At 42.7% G+C, this 23,063-nt stretch overlaps 1 protein-coding gene across 2 annotated transcripts in view; it reads right to left on the minus strand.

Moving 5' to 3' along the window:
• Positions 1 to 23,063, minus strand: part of MBOAT1 (membrane bound glycerophospholipid O-acyltransferase 1) — a 112,720-nt gene that overhangs the window by 40,512 nt on the left and 49,145 nt on the right. For both annotated transcript variants that reach the window (XM_027128488.1, XM_027128486.1), the window contains exons 2-4: positions 16,390 to 16,535; positions 15,428 to 15,505; positions 11,584 to 11,679 (exon numbers count right to left, since the gene is read on the minus strand). In XM_027128488.1, coding sequence (XP_026984289.1) covers positions 11,584 to 11,679; positions 15,428 to 15,505; positions 16,390 to 16,535 — 320 coding nt within the window. The remainder of the gene's footprint in view (positions 1 to 11,583; positions 11,680 to 15,427; positions 15,506 to 16,389; positions 16,536 to 23,063) is intronic.

A 23,063-nucleotide genomic window follows, 5' to 3' on the forward strand; every position in this document is an offset into this window, starting at 1 on the left:
TGTCTTCCCTTTATTTGCTCTTTATTTTTTCCTTTCGGTAACTTTCCACAATTCTGATTATATTAAAAATGACATAACAGTCATTCACGAGTTTACAGTTTTATGGGCAAAACCACTGGAGGAGGATATGTGACGAGAACAGAGTGAAACGTGGAGAGTGGAGGCATGACCAGGACCAGGGGACAGCTGTCAGCTCATCAAAGGGTATGGAATCATATAAAAATGGGTATTCATTTCCTAGAGCTGCCATAACAGATGACCACAGATTGGGGGGCTTAAAACCAGACACGTAATGTCTCACAGTTCTGGAGATCAGAAAGTCCCAATCAAGGTGTTGGCAGAGTTGTCTTTTTCTGGAAGCTTCGAAGGAGAATCTGTTCCATGTTTCTTCCTAGCTTCTGTGGCTGATGGCAACCCCTGGAGCTCCTTGGCTTGTGGCTGTGTCACTCTTATCTCCACCTCCATCTTCACATGGCCATCTTCCCTGTGTCTCTGTGTCTGTCTCTCTCGTGGCCTTCTTAGAAGGACACCAGTCATAATGAATTTAGGGCCCACCCGAATCTAGTATGCCCTCACTTTAGCTAGTTACATCTGCCAAGGTCCTATTTCCATATAAGGACATATTCTGAGGCTCCAGGGGGACGCGAATTTGGGGGAACACGCGTCAAGCCAGTACACAATGACATGCTCACATTTGACCTTCCTATACAAACCTGAAATAGGTAACTACATTCATTCCACAGTCTTTGGTCACCTCTGTCTCCTATAATTGTGCCTGCCATATATAGCTTCTCAGTCAGGTCTGCTGAATGATGAATGAATGAACCTTTCAATGCAGGACCAAAGCTCTTCCTTGGAGTGTGGATCTGATCAATGGAGGCTACTCTCTTACATAAATCCCATCCACTATCTCCAGAATTGTTTCCTCTAACAAGGACTGAGAAGGTAAAAGGAAGTAAAGATGCTTGCAGAGCAATCTGAGTGCAGAGTTTTTACTTGGTATAATCCTCCCTGAGATCCTTTCGGCTTTCTCAGCCACATTACGTTTAATTCAACCACTATTACTTTTAATATACTAAATTTGCTTCGGTGGCTTTCCAAAGGTCCCTACCTAGATTTAGACAAACCACTCTCTCTCCTTTCACATCCATATATAATCAGCTTATTTATAATGAGTACAAACTGGAATAAACAAATTTGGGGATAAACACATGACACTACCTAAGCGTACAAATCAATGGATGAGAGCAGAAGTGCCCAAGCTCACCACCTACAAACACTCCGTGCACTGGGGTCTCAGTGAGTATGATTCACGGGCGATGGGCAGCACCAGCCAGTGAGAGCAGATGAGAGGCCTCCTGCTACACAGGTCCAAATGCAGGGACTCACGAGGTGGAAGGAAGGGGGCGCGGGAGGGAGGAGGCGGCCAGCAGGGAAAGCTCTGTAAAGCAGTAATCTTTGAGCTGGGTTATAAAAAGTGAAGTGAGAGATTTCCATGCAGTTAAGGATGGAAAAGGGGCTTCTAATCAGGGGAACGAGTAAGGCAGAGGCACAGAGACATGAAGTAACCAAGCGCATGCACAGACCCTAAACTTTTCTGCACTGCTGCCACATGCAGTGCACACAGGGAGGCAATGCAGCAGACGAAGCAGGTCCAAATCACCATTGGCTTTGATACTCTAGAGAGCATAGACTGGAGAAGAGGTGCAGGATGGAAGGAAAGATGGCCAGTTAGGAAAGGTGCAGACATGGTGATCCAGGGTGGTGGCAGTGGGCATGAGGGGCAGTGGACGGATTCTGGGGACTGCCAGGCTGCTGACATAAGAATGTGGGTGGCAGGGAAAGGAAGGTGGCTTTCTGAGACCTCCACAAGCACCTCACATGTCTGTGCTCCTGCAGAGCTATTCCCTTTGCCAGGAATACCCCTCCTCCTGCTAAAATGCATGGTGTCTCTGACACCTGGCACTGTGCATAGCATATTGCAGACTAAAAAATTGTTGTAGAAATGAATGAATGAATATACACTTGTGTCCTAAAAAGAAAGATGATATAGATGAGAAACAAATAATAATCTACTTTAGGCTAAAGTCAGAGTTTTTTGTTCAATATCCCAACCAAATATGGCTGGAGGAGCTGTTTAATTGAGGCTCCTGGAAGCATTAAAAAAAAAAAAAAGGACTGACAAATACTAGAGTATTTAACTCATTCCTTTAGTGAACATCTATGAAGAGCCAGGAACTCTTCTAAGTATGGGGGACAGGGTGGGGGAGCCCAGTTGTGAGGTTGAACCCAAAAAAATAAAGTTTGCTGATTAAACACTAGGGAAAGTTATGACCACCATTTAAAACTACTTTTGAGACTTCCCTAGTGGTCCAGTGGTTAAGATTCCACCTTCCAATGCAGGGGACAGGGGTTCGATCCCTGTTCAGGGAACTAAGATCCCACCTGCCGTGGGGCAATTAAGCTGGCGCGCAACTACTGAGTCCACACACCACAACCAGAGAGCCGACATGCCGCCACTACAGAGGCTGCGCACTCTGGAGCCCACGCGCCACAACTGGAGAGAAGCCCGCGCACTGCAGAGGAGGATGCGTGTCACAACTGAGACCCAATGCAGCCAAAAATAAATAAATATTGTTAAAAAGGGGGCCTTCAAGATAGCGGAGAAGTAAGATATGGAGATCACCTTCCTCCCCACAAATACATCAAAACTACATGTACATGTGGAACAACTCCTACAGAACACCTACTGAACACTGGCAGAATACCTCAGACCTCCCAAAAGGCAAGAAACTCCACACATACCTGAGCAGGGCAAAAGAAAAAAGAAAAAACAGAGACAAAAGGATAGGGATGGGACCTGCACCAGTGGGAGGGAGCTGTGAAGGAGGAAAAGTTTCCAAACACTAGGAAGCCCCTTCACTGGTGGAGACGGGACGTGGGCAGGGGGGAATCTTCAGAAAGCGCAGCCACAGGGGTGTGGAGGGCAAAGAGGAGAGATTTCCGCACAGAGGATACCTGCCGACCGGCACTCACCAGCCCAAGAGGCTTGTCTGCTCACCTGCCGGGGCGGGCGGGACCTGGGAGCTGAGGCTCAGGCTTCGGAGGTCAGATCCCAGAGACAGGACTGGGGTTGGCGGCGTGAACACAGCCTGAAGGGGGCTAGTGCACCACAGCTAGCCAGGAGGGAGTCCGGGAAAAACTCTGGATCTGCCTAAGAGGCAGGAGACCATTGTTTCAGGGTGCATGAGGAGAGGGGCTTAAGAGCGCTGCTTAAAGGAGCTCCAGAGACGGGCGCGAGCCGCGGCTAAAAGCGCGGACCCCAGAGACGGGCATGAGACGCTAAGGCTGCTGCTGCCGCCACCAAGAAGCCTGTGTGCGAGCACAGGTCACTCTCCACACCTCCCCTCCCGTGAGCCTGTGCAGCCCACCACTGCCAGGGTCCCGTGACCCAGGGACAACTCCCCCGGGAGAACACACGGCGCACCTCAGGCTGGTGCAACGTCATGCCGGCCTCTGCCGCCGCAGGCTTGCCCCGCATTCTGCACCCCTACCCCCTTCCCCGAGTGAGCCAGAGCCCCCAGATCAACTGCTACTTTAACCCTGTCCTGTATGAGCAAAGAACTTATGCCCTCAGGTGACCTACACACAGAGGCAGGTCCAAATCCAAAGCTACCCCAGGAGCTGTGCGAACAAAGAAGAGAAAGGGAAAGCAGCCTCAGGAGCAGCGGATTAAAGCTCCACAATCAACTTGACGTACCCTGCATCTGAGGAATACCTGAATAGACAATGAATCATCCCAAAATTGAGGTGGTGGACTTTGGGAGCAACTGTAGACTTAGGGTTTCCTTTCTGCATCTGGTTTGTTTCTGGTTTTATGTTTATCTTAGTTTAGTATTTACAGCTTATTATCATTGGTAGATTTGTTTATTGATTTGGTTGCCCTCTTCCTTTTTTAATTTTTTTATATATATATTTTTTCCTTTTTCTCTTTTTGTGAGTGTGTATGCTTCTTTGTGTGATTTTGTCTGTATAGCTTTGCTTTTGCCATTTCTCCTATGGTCTGTCTGTTTTGGGGGGCTTTTTTGGGTTTTTTTAGTAAGATTTTAGTGTTTGTTATCATTGGTGGATTTGCTTTTTGGTTTGGTTGCTCTCTTCTTTCTTTCTCTCTTTCCTTCTTTTTATTACTTTTTTATTTTTAATAATTCTTTTCTATTTTAACAACTTTATTTAATTTCCTTCCTTCCTTCCTCCTTCCTTCCTTCCTCCCTCCCTTCCTCCCTCCCTCTCTCCCTCCCTCTCTCTTTTCTCCCTTTTCTTCTGAGCCATGTGGCTGACAGGGTCTTGGTGTTCTGGCCAGGTGTCAGGCCTGAGCCTCTGAAGTGGGAGAGCTGAGTTTAGGACACTGGTCCACCAGAGACCTCTCGGCCCCAAGTAATATGAAACAGCGAAAGATCTCCCAGAGATCTCCATCTCAACACTAAGACCAAGCTCCACTCAACGACCAGCAAGCCACAATGCTGAACACCCTATGCCAAACAACTAGCAAGACAGGAACACAAACCCACCCGTTAGCAGAGAGGTTGCCTAAAATCATAATAAGTTCACAGACACCCCCAAAAACACCACTGGACATGGTCCTGCCCACCATAAAGACAAGATCCACCTCATCCACCAGAACACAGGCACCAGTCCCCTCCACCAGGAAGACTACACAACACACTGAACCAACCTTTGGTATCTTCCTGGGCGCAGACACCAAAAACAACGGGACCTATGACCCCGCCACCTGCTAAACGGAGGCCCCAGACAGAGTAAGTTAAGCAAAATGAGAAGACAGAGAAATACACAGCAGGTGAAGGAGCAAGGTAAAAAACCCACCGGACCAAACAAATGGAGAGGAAAAAGGCAGTCTACCTGAAAAAGAATTCAGAGTAATCATAGTAAAGATGATCCAAAATCTTGGAAATAGAATGGACAAAATATAAGAAACGATTAACAAGGACCTAGAAGAACTAAAGAGCAAACAAACCATGATGAACAACACAATAAATGAAATTTAAAATTATCTAGAAGGAATCAATAGCAGAATAACTGAGGCAGAAGAAGGGATAAGTGACCTGGAATATAAAATAGTGGAATTAACTACTGCAGAGCAGAATAAAGAAAAAAGAAAAAAAAAAGAATGAAAAGAATTGAGGACAGTCTTAGGGACCTTGGGACAGCATTAAATGCACGAACATTTGAATTAAAGGGGTCCTAGAAGAAGAAGAGGAAAAGAAAGGGACTGAGAAAATAGTTGAAGAGATTATAGTAGAAAACTTCCCTAATATGGGAAAGGAAATAGTAAATCAAGTCCAGTAAGCACAGAAAGTCCCATACAGGATAAATCCAAGGAGAAACACACCAAGATACATATTAATCAAACTATCAAAAATTAAATACAAAGAAAACATATTAAAAGCAGCAAGGGAAAAACAACAAATAACACACAAGGGAATCCCCATAAGGTTAACAGCTGATCTTTCAGCAGAAACTCTGCAAGCCAGAAGGGAGTGGCAGGACATATTTAAAGTGATGAAGGAGAAAAACCTACAAACAAGATTACTCTACCCAGCAAGGAACTCATTCAGATTAGATGGAGAAATTAAAACCTTTACAGACAAGCAAAAGCTGAGAGAGTTCAGCACCACCAAACCAGCTTTACAACTAATGCTAAAGGACCTTTTCTAGGCAAGAAACACAAGAGAAGGAAAAGACCTACAATAACAAACCCAAAACAATTAAGAAAATGGGAATAGAAACATACATATCGATAACACCCTTAAATGTAAATGGATTAAATGCTCCAACCAAAAGACACAGACTGGCTGAATGGATACAAAAACAAGACCCGTATATATGCTGTCTACAAGAGAGCCACTTCAGACCTAGAGACACATACAGACTGAAAGTGAGGGGCTGGAAAAAGATATTCCATGCAAATGGAAATCAAAAGAACGCTGGAGTAGCAATTCTCGTATCAGACAAAATAGACTTTAAAATAAAGACTATTACAAGAGACAAAGAAGGACATTATATACTAATCAAGGGATCAATCCAAGACACAATTGTAAATATTTATGCACACAACAGAGGAGCACCTCAATGCATAAGGCAAATGCTAACAGGCATAAAAGGGGAAATCGACAGTAATACAATCATAGTAGGGGACTTTTAACACCCCACTTTCACCAATGGACAGATCATCCAAAATGAAAATAAATAAGGAAACACAAGCTTTAAATGATACATTAAACAAGATGGACTTAATTGATATTTATAGGACACTCCATCCAAAAACAGCAGAATACACTTTCTTCTTAAGTGCTCATGGAACATTCTCCAGGATAGATCATATCTTGAGTCACAAATCAAGCCTTGGTAAATTTAAGAAAACTGAAATCATATCAAGTATCTTTTCCAACCACAACGCTATGAGATTAGATATCAATTACAGGAAAAAGTCTGTAAAAAATACACACATGTGGAGGCTAAACAATACACTACTAAATAACCAAGAGATCACTGAAGAAATCAGAGAGGAAATCAAAAAATACCTAGAAACAAATGACAATGAAAACACAATGACACAAAACCTATGGGATGCAGCAAAAGCAGTTCTAAGAGGGAAGTTTATAGCTATACAAGCCTATCTCAAGAAATAGGAAAAACCTCAAATAAACAACCTAACCTTACACCTAAAGGAATTACAAAAATTAGAACAAAAAACCCCCAAAGTTAGCAGAAGGAAAGAAGTCATAAAGATCAGATCAGAAATAAATGAAAAGGAAATGAAGGAAATGATAGCGAAGATCAATAAAACTAAAAGCTGGTTCTGTGAGAAGATAAACAAAATTGATTATCCATTAGCCAGACTCATCACAAACAAAGGGAGAATACTCAAATCAATAGATTAAAAATGAAAAAGGAGAAGTAACAACCGACACTGCAGAAATACAAAGGATCATGAGAGATTACTACAATCAACTCTATGCCAATAAAATGGACAACCTCAAAGAAATAGACAAATTCTTAGAAAAGCACAACATTCCGGGACTGAACCAGGAAGAAATAGAAAATATAAACAGACCAATCACAAGCACTGAAATTGAAACTGTGATTAAAAATCTTCCAACAGGGGCTTCTCTGGTGGCGCAGTGGTTGAGAGTCCGCCTGCCGATGCAGGGGACACGGGTTCGTGCCCAGGTCTGGGAAGATCCCACATGCCGCAGAGCGGCTAGGCCCGTGAGCCATGGCCACTGAGCCTGCGTATCCGGAGCCTGTGCTCCGCAATGGGAGAGGCCACAACAGTGAGAGGCCCGCGTACCACAAAAAAAAAACAAAAAAAAAACTTCCAACAAACAAAAGCCCAGGACCACATGGCTTCACAGGTGAATTCTATCAAACATTTAGAGAAGAGCTAACACCTATCCTTCTCAAACTCGTCCAAAATATAGCAGAGGGAGAAACACTCCCAAACTCATTCTACGAGGCCATCATCACCCTGATACCAAAACCAGACAAAGATGTCACAGAAAAAGAAAACTATAGGCCAACATCACTGATGAACATAGAAGCAAAAATCCTCAACAAAATACCAGCAAACAGAATCCAACAGCACATTAAAAGGATCATACGCCATAATCAAGTGGGGTTTATCCCAGGAATGCAAGGATTCTTCAGTATACGCAAATCAATCAATGTGATACACCATATTAACAAATTGGAGAAAAACCATATGATCATCTCAGTAGATGCGGAAAAAGTTTTCGACAAAATTCAACAGCCATTTATGATAAAAACCCTCCAGAAAGTAGGCATAGAGGGAACTTACCTCAACATAATAAAGGCCATATATGAGAAACCCACAGCCAACATCGTTCTCAGTGGTGAAAAACTGAAAACATTTCCTCTAAGATCAGGAACAAGACAGGGTTGCCCATTCGCACCACTACTCTTCAACATAGTTTTGGAAGTTCTAGCCACAGCAGTCAGAGAAGAAAAAGAAATAAAAGAAATCCAAATCGGAAAGGAAGTAAAGCTGTCACTGTTTGCAAATGCCATGATACTATACACAGAGAATCCTAAAGACGCTACCAGAAAACTACTAGAGCTAATCAATGAATTTGGTAAAGTAGCAGGATACAAAATTGATGCACAGAAGTCTCTTGCATTCCTATACACTAATGATGAAAAATCTGAAAGAGAAATTAAGGAAACACTTCCATTTACCACTGCAACAAGAAGAATAAAATACCTAGGAATAAACCTACCTAGGGAGACAAAAGACCTGTATGTAGAAAACTATAAGACACTGATGAAAGAAATTAAAGGTGATCCAAGCAGATGGAGAGGTATACCATGTTCTTGGATTGGAAGAATCAACATTGTGAAAATGACTCTACTACCCAAAGCAATCTACAGATTCAGTGCAATCCCTATCAAAGTACCAATGGCATTTTTCACAGAAGTAGAAAAAAAAATTTCACAATTTGTATGGAAACACAAAAGACCCCGAATAGCCAAAGCAATCTTGAGAAAGAAAAACGGAGCTGGAGGAATCAGTCTCCCTGACTTCAGACTATAGTACAAAGCTACGGTAAACAAGACAGTATGGTACTGGCACAAAAACAGAAATATAGATCAATGGAACAGGATAGAAAGCCCAGAGATAAACCCACGCACATATGGTCACCTTATCTTTGATACAGGAGGCAAGAATATACAATGGAGAAAAGACAGCCTCTTCAATAAGTGGTGCTGGGAAAACTAGACAGCTACACGTAAAAGAATGAAATTAGAACACTCCCTAACACCATACACAAAAATAAACTCAAAATGGATTAAAGACCTAAACGTAAGGCCAGACACTATGAAACTCTCAGAGTAAAGCACAAGCAGAACACTCCATGACATAAATCACAGCAAGAACCTTTTTGACCCACCTCCTAGAGAAATGGAAATAAAAACAGAAATAAACAAATGGGAACTAATGAAACTTAAAAGCTTTTGCACAGCAAAGGAAACCATAAACAAGATGAAAAGACAACCCTCAGAATGGGAGAAAATCTTTACAAATGAAGCAACTGACAAAGGATTAATCTCCAAAATATACAAGCAGCTCATGCAGCTCAATATCAAAAAAACAAACAGCCCAATCCAAAACTGGGCAGAAGTCCTAAATAGACATTTCTCCAGAGAAGATATACAGATTGCCAGCAATCACATGAAAGGATGCTCAACATCACTAATCATTAGAGAAATGCAAATCAAAACTACAATGAGGTGTCACTCCACACCAGTCAGAATGGCCATCATCAAAAAATCTACAAACAATAAATGCCGGAGAGGGTGTGGAGAAAAGGGAACCCTCTTACACTGTTGGTGGGAATATACATCAATACAGCCACTATGGAGAACAGTATGGGGGTTCCTCAAAAAACTAAAAATAGAACTACCATATGATCCAGCAATCCCACTACTGGGCATATACCCTGAGAAAACCATAATTCAAAAAGAGGCATGTACCACAATGTTCATGATGCACAGTGGCTATTTACAATAGCCAGGACATGGAAGCAACCTAAGTGTCCATCGACAAATGAATGGATAAAGAAGATATGGCACATATATACAATGGAATATTACTCAGCCACAAAAAGAAACAAAATTGAGTTATTTGCAGTGAGGTGGATGGACCTAGAGACTGTCATACACAGTGAAGTAAGTCAGAAAGAGAAAATCAAATACCATATGCTAACACATATATATGGAATCTAAAAAAAAAAAAATGGTTCTGAAGAACCTAGGGGCAGGACAGGAATAAACACGCAGATATAGAGAATGGACTTGAGGACATGGGGAGAGGGAATGTTAAGCTGGAACGAAGTGAGAGAGTGGCATGGACATATATACACTACCAAATGTAAAATAGATAGCTAGTGGGAAGCAGCCGCATAGCACAGGGAGATCAGCTGTGCTTTGTGTCCACCTACAGGGGTGGGAGAGGGAGGGTTGGAGCGAGATGCAAGAGGGAGAAGATATGGGGATGTATGTTTATGTATAGCTGATTCACTTTGTTATACAGCAGAAACTAACACACCATTGTAAACAATTATACTCCAATAAAGATGTTAAAAAATATATTAAAAAAACAAGGGATTACAATTACTTCTCTAAAGGACACATGTATGTTATTGTTAAAAATAAAATAAAATTACTTTTAATGCTATAACTAACTTCACGACTATATTGTTATCTTTGTTGCTGCCATATTTTCCATATTTTATTAGCAGTACACATTGTTAAAAAGTAAAGAAGTTTGTGAACATGTTTCAGAAAAATTGAAAAATTATGCTCTACAATCTGGGAGGAAAGGAATAAAGAAAGGAGGCAATTCAAAGAGAAAATGGTAAAATTGAAAGGACCGAGGGTAAGAGGAACCGATGCCCAAAAAGCTAGTCTGAGACCAAACTACAGTCATCGAAATCCCAATGCAACAGTTTTTGTGTCCCAAACCACACTTTGCCTTCCGAAGCCTCTTCACAGTGGGACAGTTTAGTTGCACAACTTGCAAAGTTCACACCAATGGGCAGTAATCTGTAGGTCTTTATTTCATTGACTATTCTCTACCAACTCATCCAATGAAAGGCAATTCAACCTGAGAGGAGAACCCAGGCTCTCCCTGACTCCAGGCTGCCTGCGTAGACCATGACCAAACTCCTAAGGAAATACGTGGATAATGTACAATGTGTCATGAGAAGTAGCTCTGCTTTAGTACCCATTCCTCAAGATTCATAAAAAGTTGCTCCTAAACAAATACCAACAGAGCAATAGAATTTTCACTGATCCACCGCCGTCTTCACCCAGTCACCAATCAGGAGAGGTGTGGCCCCCAGGTTAAGGCTATGGTAACAGACAAAATTTTTAGAAGAAGTATGGAGACCCTTGCTGTGCCAGGCATTGCCCTTCTCATCGCTAGAAGTCTGGGGGATCTGGGGAGGGGGCCAGGGCAGCCAGGCAGCACTCACGGGGCTCAGGGTAGCAGCTATTCATCAACTAGTATGGAAGAATTTTGTATTATTAACCAGTAGGTGATAAACACCAACTCTGTGTTAAGGGCCTTAGAATAGGGGTTGGCAGACTTTCCCTGTAAAGAGCAAGATTGTAAATATTTTGGCTTTTGTGGGTCATATAATTTCTGTCATAACTACTCAACTCTACCACTGTAGTGCCAAAGCAGACAGAGACAACACATAAATGAGTGCCTGGGTATGTTCCAGTGTAACTACAAAAACGGGTGGCCGGACAGATATAGCCCGTGGGCCATAGCAGAGCTCACCGTCTCACAGAGCAATCAAATCTTCAACCTCAACCTCATTAGCACAGTCTTACCAACCGATTTAATGAGCTGCCGATGACTCTTACGCGCGTGCTTGATCTTTACAGACCCCAAGGGACCGAGTCAAGGGACTCAGCAGTCAAGGGGCTGCTGGACTGAGTCAGCAGTCCAACTGTCCCCACACAAATTAAGATACTCACCCAGAAAAATCTGTAGTGAGAATGCCATAGTGGAAGATGTATATTCGGCTGATGTGGCATATCGTAAGGTAGCCCATTGCTACAAAAAAGGAGTATCTGGAACCAAAAACACAGAGGATCAGATTGTTGTGCACCCGTTCAATCAACTTTCTCTTCTTTCTCTCCCTCACCCGCCACGTGCAATTAGTCACAAAGTCCTATGTGGTCCACCTCCATCCCAGCCCATCCTCTCTCCTCACTTTCACACCCGCTGCTCTGAGCCCTTCGTCTTTTCTCACCTGGACCACTGCAGTAGTTCTCAACTACGGCAGCATAATGGAATCACCTGGGGAGCACCGGGCCCCACCCCCAGATACCCTGATTTCATTGGGACGGGGTGCACCTAGCAGGTATAATTCCAACGTGCAGCCAGAGCTGGGAACTGCTGGCCTGTAAGGTCCTTCACTCAGATTTTCCTCTTCACAAACCATCCTGTTTACACAATGATCTTCCTAAAATACAAACCATCATCATACTGCCAACCACTCCCTTCCCAAAACACTTTGTTCTCTTGGCTTCCATTCTCCTTGTTTCCTTCCCAGCTCTCTGGTCAGTTCTTCCAAGGCGTTTGCTCAGCTCATCTTCCTCAATCTACTCCTTAGGTGTTGGCATTCCCAGTGCTCTGCTTAGGACCCTCCCTGCTGATGCCTGAGGCTTCAATTACCACCTACCTACTCACGTTCACTCCCCGGCCTCCTTCAGAGACAGGTCCTGACCGTCCTATAGTATAAACCCCCAATGCACAGACACACACCATTCAAAACATTCATCAACTTGTACCTATAAAGATCGGTGATAATCTGATTAACTACCGTCTCCCTTACAGGCCTGAAAGCTCCATGAAGGCAAGGATGGTCATGTGTGTTTCATTCACCACTGTGTGCTGAGTGAACCTACTGTGTGCTGAGTGAACCTACTGTGTGTTGAGTGAACAAACAACAAATGAATGTTACTGGTCTTAGAAGTCTCCAGTGGATCCCACTATCTAATCACATCAGAACTCCTGAACACAGCATCCAAGGTGCTTCGCATGCTAAGCTCTACCTTTCCTTCTGGACTCATCTCCAACCATGTTCCATATCCACCCTGTGTTAAACCACAGTGGACTGCTCCCTTTCCACAACTACATCCTGCATTTTCAGGCCAGGAATCTTTCTCCTTCCTCTGCCTGCAACTCCTTGCTCCCTCCTATGGTCTATCTGGAAACTATCAGATAAGGCTCAGCTCCAATGTCACCTGGCATAGCCTTGCTGTATCCATCCCACCCCCACTCCCAACACCATTCGCTGCTCCACTGCCTGTATTTCTCTAGTGCTACCTGCTAACATATATAATTATAACGTTAAAATCATATGTGTGGATCTGCTTCCCCAACTCTGAGCTTTCAGTTTTCTCCATCTCAGGAAAAAAATCTGTATCCCATAGAGTTGTCCTAGAAAGAATGTATTAGCAATAATGATAGGAAATATTAAATGTAATAGGATATTACGTGATATACTAAATAAGGGTCTATAGATCAAAATAATGAAACATAATATATTTACGAGGGCTCAGCCTAGCACCTGGCACCGAGCAAGTACTCCAGAATTGGCAACTGCATCACCAAGTTCCCACAGGCCTTCCATCCCAGGAGATATTATATTCTGTTCCAGTCGGTTCATATGAGGTAAGTGACTACCTGTGATTTCTGCCCAACAGAGTGGCTTGGGAAGGAAACAGAAATGGCACCCCAAGAACTCTCTAGATAAATCCTGAATAACAACAATCAGTCCTGAAATGGGTTAGTTCCACATAGCTGCAAATGCTACCTGTCCCCTCCTATTCCCAGCTATGCATAGGACAGGGCTCATAACTCGGCGAAAGGAAGAGGAAAACAATTCACAAAGAACCCAGAAATTCTAGTCTTGAAGAGAACTTAAGCTCGAACCACCACAAACCCTACATTTCATAGGCAGGAAACCTGACATGCGAAGAAGCTGCCCGGCTTTTCCAAACCCACACTGCTGGAAAGAGCCAGGCTTCCTGACTCCAGCTTCTTGTTTTTTCCCAGCGGCAATAGGAAACAACTTCCATCCATCGGGAAATGTGAACCACTCCCTATTTCTGCAGTACTGGCAACCACACAAGCAAAGAAAGAGGGGAGGAACTTGTTCTGGCATTTTTTCTTTTCGGTCTTATGACATGGCTCTCTGCTACCACAACATTATTTGGGGGAAACAGTCAGAGCCTGTCTGTAAAGTCTCTGCCAAAGCTGGAAGATTCCACTCCTGGCCGGAGACTAACCCAGAGAACCTGGAAATGCAGCTCAACCCTCTGCAAAACAGACTGCACCTCACCAACATCACACAAGTGTGGGGAAAGGTGACAAATTACAACTGGTAAGGCAGCTGGAAATGTGCTCTAGAGATGCAACAACGCTTTTATAAATCATTTAATTGCTTCCAACATCAAGTGCAGGAAAAGCCAGGCATCTTTACCTCCCAGGGAAAAAAGCATTTTGTCATAATATGAAGCATTTCCAAAACCCATTCGTACCAAATTATAGAAATACGGATTTCCTATTTCCCTTCTGAAGGAATGACTCTATCCCCTTCAAGGAGGGCACTTAGAAGAGAGATGATTAGAATTCAAATTTCCAGAGCTCCTTTGAATACAAAGTTGAATGACTATTCAAGTTAAAAGCAGGCAAAAATATTTTCCCTTACAAATCAGAAATTTATTGGAAGTAATTACAAGATTATACACTCAAAAATTAAATTACAGTGCTTTTAAGAAGGAAAACGATTGTGCTAATAGTCTCAGTAATCAAAGAACTTTCTGAGGCTGAAATAAGGCATCTGCTTTTTAAGAGAAGCCATCAGAAAGGAAGCCATAGAAGGGTGAAGCTCTTTTCAAGTATACTCAGTCATTCCATAAATATTTATTGAGCCTTTATTTGTGCCAGGTATTGTTCTAGGCTCTGAGGCTATAACAGTGAAAAGGAGAGAAAAGTCTTTGTTCCCACAGAGCTTCCATTCCAGTGTTACTGAGGCTGAATTAATTCTGAGGTTTCAGAAAGACCATGGGAAACAGAGACAGTGCAAAACAGCTCTTCCAGGTATCTCCCTGGATTGTTCAAGCGTGTAGTCTTCAAGGGAGAATTAAATTACTTCTGCACTTTGAAGTCAAAATAGCATAGTAAGAATATTTCTTCCTTTTTTTAACACTTATTGGAAATATGTAAAGTATACATAATTTTGACCTATTTCATACTCAGAAAACCTCAGCCAAGTTCAAGATAACAGACATACCCATCACCCCCCAGGTTGCTTCATGCCTCTTGTGGTTCCTTTCACATCTCCCTGAGCCATCTCACCCCTGGTTACCTCTGATCTGATTTCTGTCACTACAGATTAGCTTGCATTTTTGAGAACAGAATTTGTGGGTCCTCCTTCATTCAGCATGTTGATTTTGAAATTCATCCGTGGCACTGTGTGTAGCAATCATTCATTCTTTTCTGTTGCTGAGTAGTATTCCATAGTGTGACCATCTGGGTTGCTTCCAGGTTGGTGCTATCACAAATGAGGCTGCCTCATTCTGACAAACTCTCTTTTTCCTGAGTCCCAATTCACATCACACTTTTTTTCCATAAAGCTTTCTCTGAAGACTCCCAGCATTTAAGGTCTCCCATCCCTCCTTTCTGATATCCCAAAGCACTTAGGATACGCCACATGTGGCAAATGGGGAGGGCATCCCTTCATCCTAGAAATATATTTCAAAGATCATGAAAAGCTTCACCTTGCATCATTCATTCCCAGGGTCTTACCTGTGAATATTGGATGTGCTTGCAGTGACCATGATTCCATAGCACATTAACACCAGCACAAAAAGATGCACAGAGTACCTGTAGGCCATCATGGGGAGGAAAGGGAAACACTGAATATATTTCATATTAACATACCTCTTGGCCACCCATACTGCACCTCCACCTCCACTCCCACAAAAAAGCAAGTGATCAGTTACCCCATGTTTATGTAGGAGAAAATAAATCAAGTATTTTCGTCCTATGTAATTAAGATACTGTGTGACACTAGGAAGACATGACATAGTCTGCCAACTGCAGTGAAGAGAGTTCTTTCTTTCAATTTTAAAGTATCAAGACCACAACCGAGCTGCCCCAGATACCAAAATACTCATCATCCTTTCTCAAATTTTCATTGAAGGAGGAAGAGCCATAATCTACTACCCTGAACAAAGTCACAAATTCCCTTAAGTTGTACTTCTAGAAATGTTCATTCCTAAAACTTCTTCCCCAAGAAGTACCCCTCCCAGGGGATTTGCCCAGCTTTCCTAGTAGAGAACGTCTTAGACCACAGGTTTTCTCTGTTAAAGAATGACACATTCCCTAACACCAGCACGAAAACTATTGTTCTATTCTAAATGCAGGATGAACACCAGTATCTCTAGCAGTGATGCAAGAAAAACACCAACATCTACAACAGTTAGGAAAGGTCCCTCGTTGGGAAAATTAAACCTTAGAACATTCCATTTACATGACCCAAGGTGAGATCAGCAGAAGTCTAATTTTAAGAAAAATTCACTGAATTGATTTCTAATAGAGTCCGTTTATTGGTTCCAGTTTCTTACAGTAAAGAGATTTCTCAACATCCCCAACATTTTACAATACGAGTAAATATCTTTTTTTTTTTCCTTAGTGCCTGGGAAATGCCAAGAATATCGCTACAAAACCAAATGATAAATATTAGAATTCAGGAGGCTCGTACTCACCAGCCAAAACAAAAGATGACAAAACAGATGCCAAAAATGGTGGCGAACGCATGCCGGACATCGGGACTGGTTTTACCAGGACTCAAGTAGCTGCGGAACCAGAAAGCAGCAAACAAAGCAAAGAGCTGGCATGCCACAAAATTCACCTGTATGGGAAAAAAAAGAGAGAATCGAGACTTTTACTGTTTGGCCTGTGTGTGAGTTTTCCCTACTTCTTTCAGATTCTACGTCAAGGTGCATCTCAGACTTGGATGTTTTCCTCAGTAGAGCGTTCATTTGGAGGAGGTGCGAGAGACTGAAAACATAACCACACCCTCATCTGTTTTAAGAAGTGACAAACCCAAAACTTCCTTCGCCAATCTCTGAGACTAGCCAAAGCTGCTTTCCCACCAACAAACCGGAGACTTTCTATTGGAAGGGGCCTTATCAGACTGTGAGATCACTTTGCTGGGTGTCTTCCCCTGCCCCCCCACCCAGCATTATGTTCTTCTGGAGATGCAGATGAATCAAATCCATGAGGCTTCCCTCACTGGTACCTCAGAAAACACATGCTTCTCCAAAACAATCATCAGCTGTTTTCTGAGTCTAATTGTTCTCATTTTAAATTAACACGAAATAAACAAGAACATTGCTCAAATCCAAGGTACACCAGTAAAGACCCACAAAGTAAGAACCAGCCCTGCAATGAACTTCCTACATCAAAACTATCTGGTTATGCAAAATAGGCACCACATCTCCTTAGAAAATCTCAGTGATCTCTCTCCCAAAAATAGTTTACCTAAAAGAAACTATAAAATAATTCCCCAATACCCTTAGAAAAGATCAGCTGATTTAACACAAAACCAAAATACATTAAGTGGTTTAACCATGAATTAACATGGGAAAAGCAGTTTAAGCTTTTTAGAGTATTCAGCATGAACACTTCGGTATCAATTTGCTTTTAGAACGGATGGAGGATATGAGTATCTGAATAAACCCTCGACTTCAGTCTCGACAGTTTTTCATGCTACAAAAAAACTGTGGCTGTTAGTGAAATTCATCAGGGTTATGCTCCAAGGTAGGGCTGCAAGCAGCCAACGTCAGCTCCACCCAAAGCTCATTTGTTTTCCCAATAACAGGAATACTTTAAACTCCTTATAATTCATAGAAAATAACACTTTCAGAGAATTTCTTGTTTTTAAAATTGACTGTGCTGTGTTTCCCCTCTATTTGGAGATCACCCTTCCCCAGTCTTTCCAAAAACTTATTCCTACTACTGTTCATACTTGATTTCTACCTTGAAAGACAGGAGATGAACTGGGATCCTATCCTGCATGATGTGGTCATATCTCTTTATAGCCTAAATGCACAACCAACAACACACACACACACTCACACACACACGCACGCACACACATACACACAAAAAGAAAAATAACTGTCTTAGCAAGGTTCAGAATGTAAAGGAATTGGCAACTAGAAAGTCAAAGTTATGATTATCTGTAGACGATCGGTCACACATTGTTTCATTCTCTTAGCCCACAGTGAGAGCAGAACATAGTTACTCAGAAGAGCAAGCAAGGGGAAATTTGCACCATTCTTTTTGGCTGGCCAGTAATTATTGAGCACTCTTGTGCACGAAGAGTGGTTCAGGGGCTAGAGCAGCAGTTCTCAAAAGTATGGTCCCCAGACCAGCAGGAGTAGCATCACCTGGAAACTTGTTAGAAATGCATACTCCCTGGCCCCACCCAGACCTACTAAATGAGACATTCCCAGAGTGGGCCCAGCAATCTGTGTTTTATCAGGCCCCCCAAGTGATTGTGATGCACACTCGAGTTTGAGAACCAACAGAACAAAGGAGAAAAAAGGCATGATCCCTGCCTCCAGGAGTTTATAATCTAACTGGCAAGAGAACACAAATAACCTACAAGAAATTGTAAAGTAACATCAACATCGTGTGCCTTTAGATCCAAAGTAAATGACAAGAAGTTCATCGTTAAGGAGGGATGAGATTCAGGCAGACAATCAGGAAAACTGTTGAAACAGGTGAAAATTGAGGGATGTTACGAACATTAAAAAATTAAAAAAATAATGCCTGCATCCTATCCTCAACCATTCTGATTGATCTGGCCTGTCGTCAGGCCTTTTCAAAGTGTTCAGGTGATTCTAACATGCAGGCAGGATGGCGACCTCCTAGATTAGAAGAATAAAGAGAGAGACCTACAGAGGCACCCATTAGGAGCCGGGCTTTCCCAGAATGCAAAACACAAATACAGGACAGGGAGGTTGAACCATGCAAGCTTGAGGCAAGGATGAAGTGGAAGAGATTTAAGAGTGATCAAAGCCTGACTGCCATCATTCAGCCAACCCAGGGCTCCTCAGGGCTCCTGAGCTGGGCTGGTCGTCTTCAAGACCCCTTCAAACCTATCTCCAAGGAAGAGAGGGCCTCACTGTGGGAAAACTACATCTAGTCTTGTCACGCCAGCAACTGAAAAGGAGAAAGAGAAGACTCACTTGGCCATTGAAGCAAACTGCCATTTTTTAGTCACCATAATGTCATACGTAACCAACTGAATGCCCTAGTCCTGACACTGAAAAGCCAACTGGTCAGGCTTAGGTAATCCATGGATTAATTCCACAAACATTTAGTGGTTGACTCTATGTGTTAGATACTGGGGACAGTGAGCGAGACATTGTCACTACCCTCAAGTCAAGAAGAGGAGCTTTACACGCTCTGGGTTTCAATTTCCTTTTATGAACTGGTCTCTAATGCCTCTTCCAGCTCTAATGGTCTCTGATTCCATACATATCTAACCAGAATCTTTTCCCTTAACTGTTCATGGTAAATGTGCAAATGCAACACTTCATTATGGATTAAAAGCTTTCCCCTATATACAAACACAACCCACTCCCCCTGCCTCTTCCCAGGAGTAAGTCACAGATGGCTAGCTGAGGGTTCAGGGCAAACTGTTCCAAGGTAAAAGTAGAAATACACAATAGCAGCACTTAGTTCTAGCAGGAAGGTTCTAGCAGAATTGCTTTTCAATTACCAGAGGTACAGCTTAAAAGGTACGGGCTGAACCACAAGTAGACACCACTTCACACCATTAGGATGGTGATTATTTTAAAGACAAAATAATGAGCATTGGCAAGGATGTGGAGAAATTAGAACCCTTGTGCACTGCTGGTGGGAATGCAAAATGGTGCAGCTGCCATGGAAAGCAGTGGTTCTTCAAAAAATTAAAAATATAATTACATACAATCCAGCAATTCCGCTCCTGAGTATATACCCAAAAGAACTGAAAGCAGGGTCTTGAAGAGATATTTGCCCACCATGTTTATAGCAGTATTAACCACAATAGCCAAAATGTGGAAACAACCCAAATGTCTATAAACAGTTGAAGGGATAAACAAAATGTCGTATATATACATACAGTGGAATATTATTCAGCCTTAAAATGGAGAAAATTCTGACACATGCTACAACATGGATGAACCTTGAAGATATTATGCTGAGTGAAATCATCCAGACACAGAAGGACAAGTATCTAACTCCACTTATATGAGGTACCTAGAAGAGTAAAATTCATCAAGACTGAAAGTAGAATCGTGGTTGCCAAGGACTGAGGAGTGGAGAGATGGATGGTGGTGACAGTCTCATGACAATGTGAATGTACTTAATGCCACTGAACTGCACTACATGCTTAAAAATGGGTAAAATGGAAAATTTTACACTAGGTATATTTTACTACGGTTTTAAAAAATGTACAGGCTGGAGCACAATACCAATTTCTTAGTGTTTCCTTGTTCACATCAATACTGGTAGCTGGTAGGAACTATGGGCATCTCTGCAGCCAAGAGTGGCTAGCTGCCGTGACAACAATTCGTATAGGAACATAATTAGATCTTTGTTCCCTTCCTCTCTAATGGACTAACAAAATTGGAGACATTATATTTTAAAAATATATCCCCAAATGGGTTTGATTTAATGTATGGAATCTACTTCCAAATAATCTTGAGGGGATGGGAAGAGTGGAGTGAGCATAAATCCGTGGTCCTCAGCTAGGGATGAACTGCTCCCCAGGGGACACTTCTGGTTGTCATAACCAGAAAGGGGGTGGGGGGTTGGTGCTACTGGCATCTAGTAGGTAGAGGCCAGGGATACTGCTAAACATCCTGCAAGGCACAGGGCAGCCTCCCACACAGAGAATTTTCCAGTCCAAAATGTCAGTAGTGCCAAGGTTAAGAACTCCTGGTATAGATGAAACAAGATTGGCCATGAGCTTCAAACTGCTGAGGCTGAGTGCTGGGCACATGAAAAGTTCACTCTACTCATCTCTCCACTTTCACATATTTTTGCCCTTTTCCCTAATAAACAGGTTTTTATAACTACACAACTCTGGAAAGCAGATCACTGGCCTGAGATGATACAGAGGTTAAACCCTAGTGATAAAGAAGTCTCTTTATCCACATCAGAGAAACAGCTAAGTTAGTGAGGAAATATACGTAAGTATAGAAACAAACCAAAACAATAAAGGGATGATGCCTTCCTAAACAGGAAAAGAACCACCTTTTATGAAATGATCAAACTCCCGAAAGAAGAGAACCAAATTATAACAAATGCAAGAGAAAAGCATTTTTCAATAATAATCAATTAAGTACTTGTGGCCTCCCAGCCCGTGACCAGCAACAGAACCAGCGGTTACCAGCAGAGGCAGACTACTGGGCTGCAAGACCCAGCTTCACCACTTACTGGCTGAAGAGTTACAAAGCTCAGCTTCGTCTAGGCTCCGGGTTCATGTGACGGAGGCAGTAACAGTAGTACTACTTCTCAGGTTGTTTTGAGGGCTAAAGAAGTTAACGTAGAAAATCACTGGAAACAGTCCTGGCTCTGACACGCACTTGCTATTAATATTATTCTATATCCACTAAGTTAACACACAAATTGTGCACAGATTAAACTCAATATGCGGTCACCACTGTTGGGCTGTTAAGAATCGGCTTCCCCAGCCCCCTCCCTGCTGCTCTTGGACGGATGCCCTTTCGCACCCGTCACCCAGGCAGCTGCCTGAGTCTTCCACGTACCCTTTCTTCCACAGGGAGAGGCAATGCAGCCTAGGACGAGAGAGTCAACCCCTGGGTTTTCCAGTTCCTGATTAGATTCTTCTAAACCTAAAGCAGAGGTAAATCTGAAAGTCAAAGCAGTCTCCGGAAATTTAGGAAAGCTCTCTTTTTCCTTTTTAATCCTGAAAGCTTATCTTCATAGATCAGGAGCAAAACTGAAGAATTTAAAGCATTGGAGTTTCTACCATAATCCCAGAGGGAAGAAAAGCTCTTAATGATATAAGAGCTGTTTTTCGGCACAAAAGTTGATAAAGAGCTTGGCCAGGGGGCTTCCCTGGTGGCACAGTGGTTGAGAGTCCGCCTGCCGATGCAGGGGACACGGGTTCGTGCCCCGGTCCGGGAGGATCCCACATGCCGCGGAGCGGCTGGGCCCGTGAGCCATGGCCGCTGAGCCTGCGCGTCCGGAGCCTGTGCTCCGCAACAGGAGAGGCCACAGCGGTGAGAGGCCCACGTACCACAAAAAAAAAAAAGAGTTTGGCCAGGGATCTGAAGGAGGGATTCCATGGGTCAGGACTACCACTTAGACATGGGGACAAAAGGGTAAGAGCAAAGATGCTCAGACCATCGAAACGGATGGCATCCCTAGAGAAGTCTGGAGGAAGATGCAGGTTATCACAGAAGAGAGGGTGGCCCGGCTTCTCAGAATGCAGCCCGGGGAGATGGCCAGCCCTGTAGAGAGGCACTCCAGAGGACCACAAGATGGGCTCCTCTTGAGCAGAGGCCAGCAAGGTTCCAATGGCACGGGAACCCGATGCCTGTCGAGGCCGCGGGGAAGGTCTGCTTCTCAGTCCCAGGTGCAGAGGGAGACGAAGCTTTACAGCCTTAAATGGGAGGTGAGCTGCCTAAAACTGGCAATTCAGCTTGAAAGGTAAATTAAGTTTAGTAGGGAGAAATTTTAAAAGTTCCGTTTTTGCATATCTGTCTGTGGCTATAAATTTTAAACCCACTGTTATTACCTCTATTAGAAATGTGCACCAAATTTTTACACACAAAAAAAGTACACCTCAGTATTATTTCTAGTAGCAAGAAGAAGGAACCTAAAAGTTCAAGGCGCTGGTTAACATGTAAAACAAAGGATGCACCTTGCACTACAATCCTTTTCAAAAGGAATATGGTAGTATTTGCTACAAGTCATACTTTTGACCAATTCCTGGAAATGTATTCATTGGTTGGTAAAAAGCTTAATGCTGAAAAACTGTCAAGGCATTATTTACAAGACAAAATAAAGCAAAATCTACCTACATATAGGATAATAGAGGAATAGTAATTAATGGTAAACCCGTTCAGTATAGTAGTATTAAAATGGGCATTACAAAGCACCTATAATGAAATGAAAAACATTTGCTGTAACTAATAAAAAGCAGAATAGAAAACTGTATGGACATGTACAACCATGTTTTAAAAAAAACAATAATGGCATATGGAAAAAAGGCAAAGATAACATGTAAAATTGAACATGGCGGTTTTATCAAGATGACAGGAATCCAGGCAAATTCTTTGTAAATTTTTTTTCAACTCATAATGTAATTTCCATAACGAATTTCTCTCTCTCTCTCTCTCACACACACACA

Source organism: Aethalodelphis obliquidens, unplaced genomic scaffold, assembly GCF_003676395.1.
Source record: "Aethalodelphis obliquidens isolate GAN/ISIS:26980383/991018 unplaced genomic scaffold, ASM367639v1 scaffold34, whole genome shotgun sequence".
Lineage (NCBI taxonomy): Eukaryota > Metazoa > Chordata > Mammalia > Artiodactyla > Delphinidae > Aethalodelphis > Aethalodelphis obliquidens.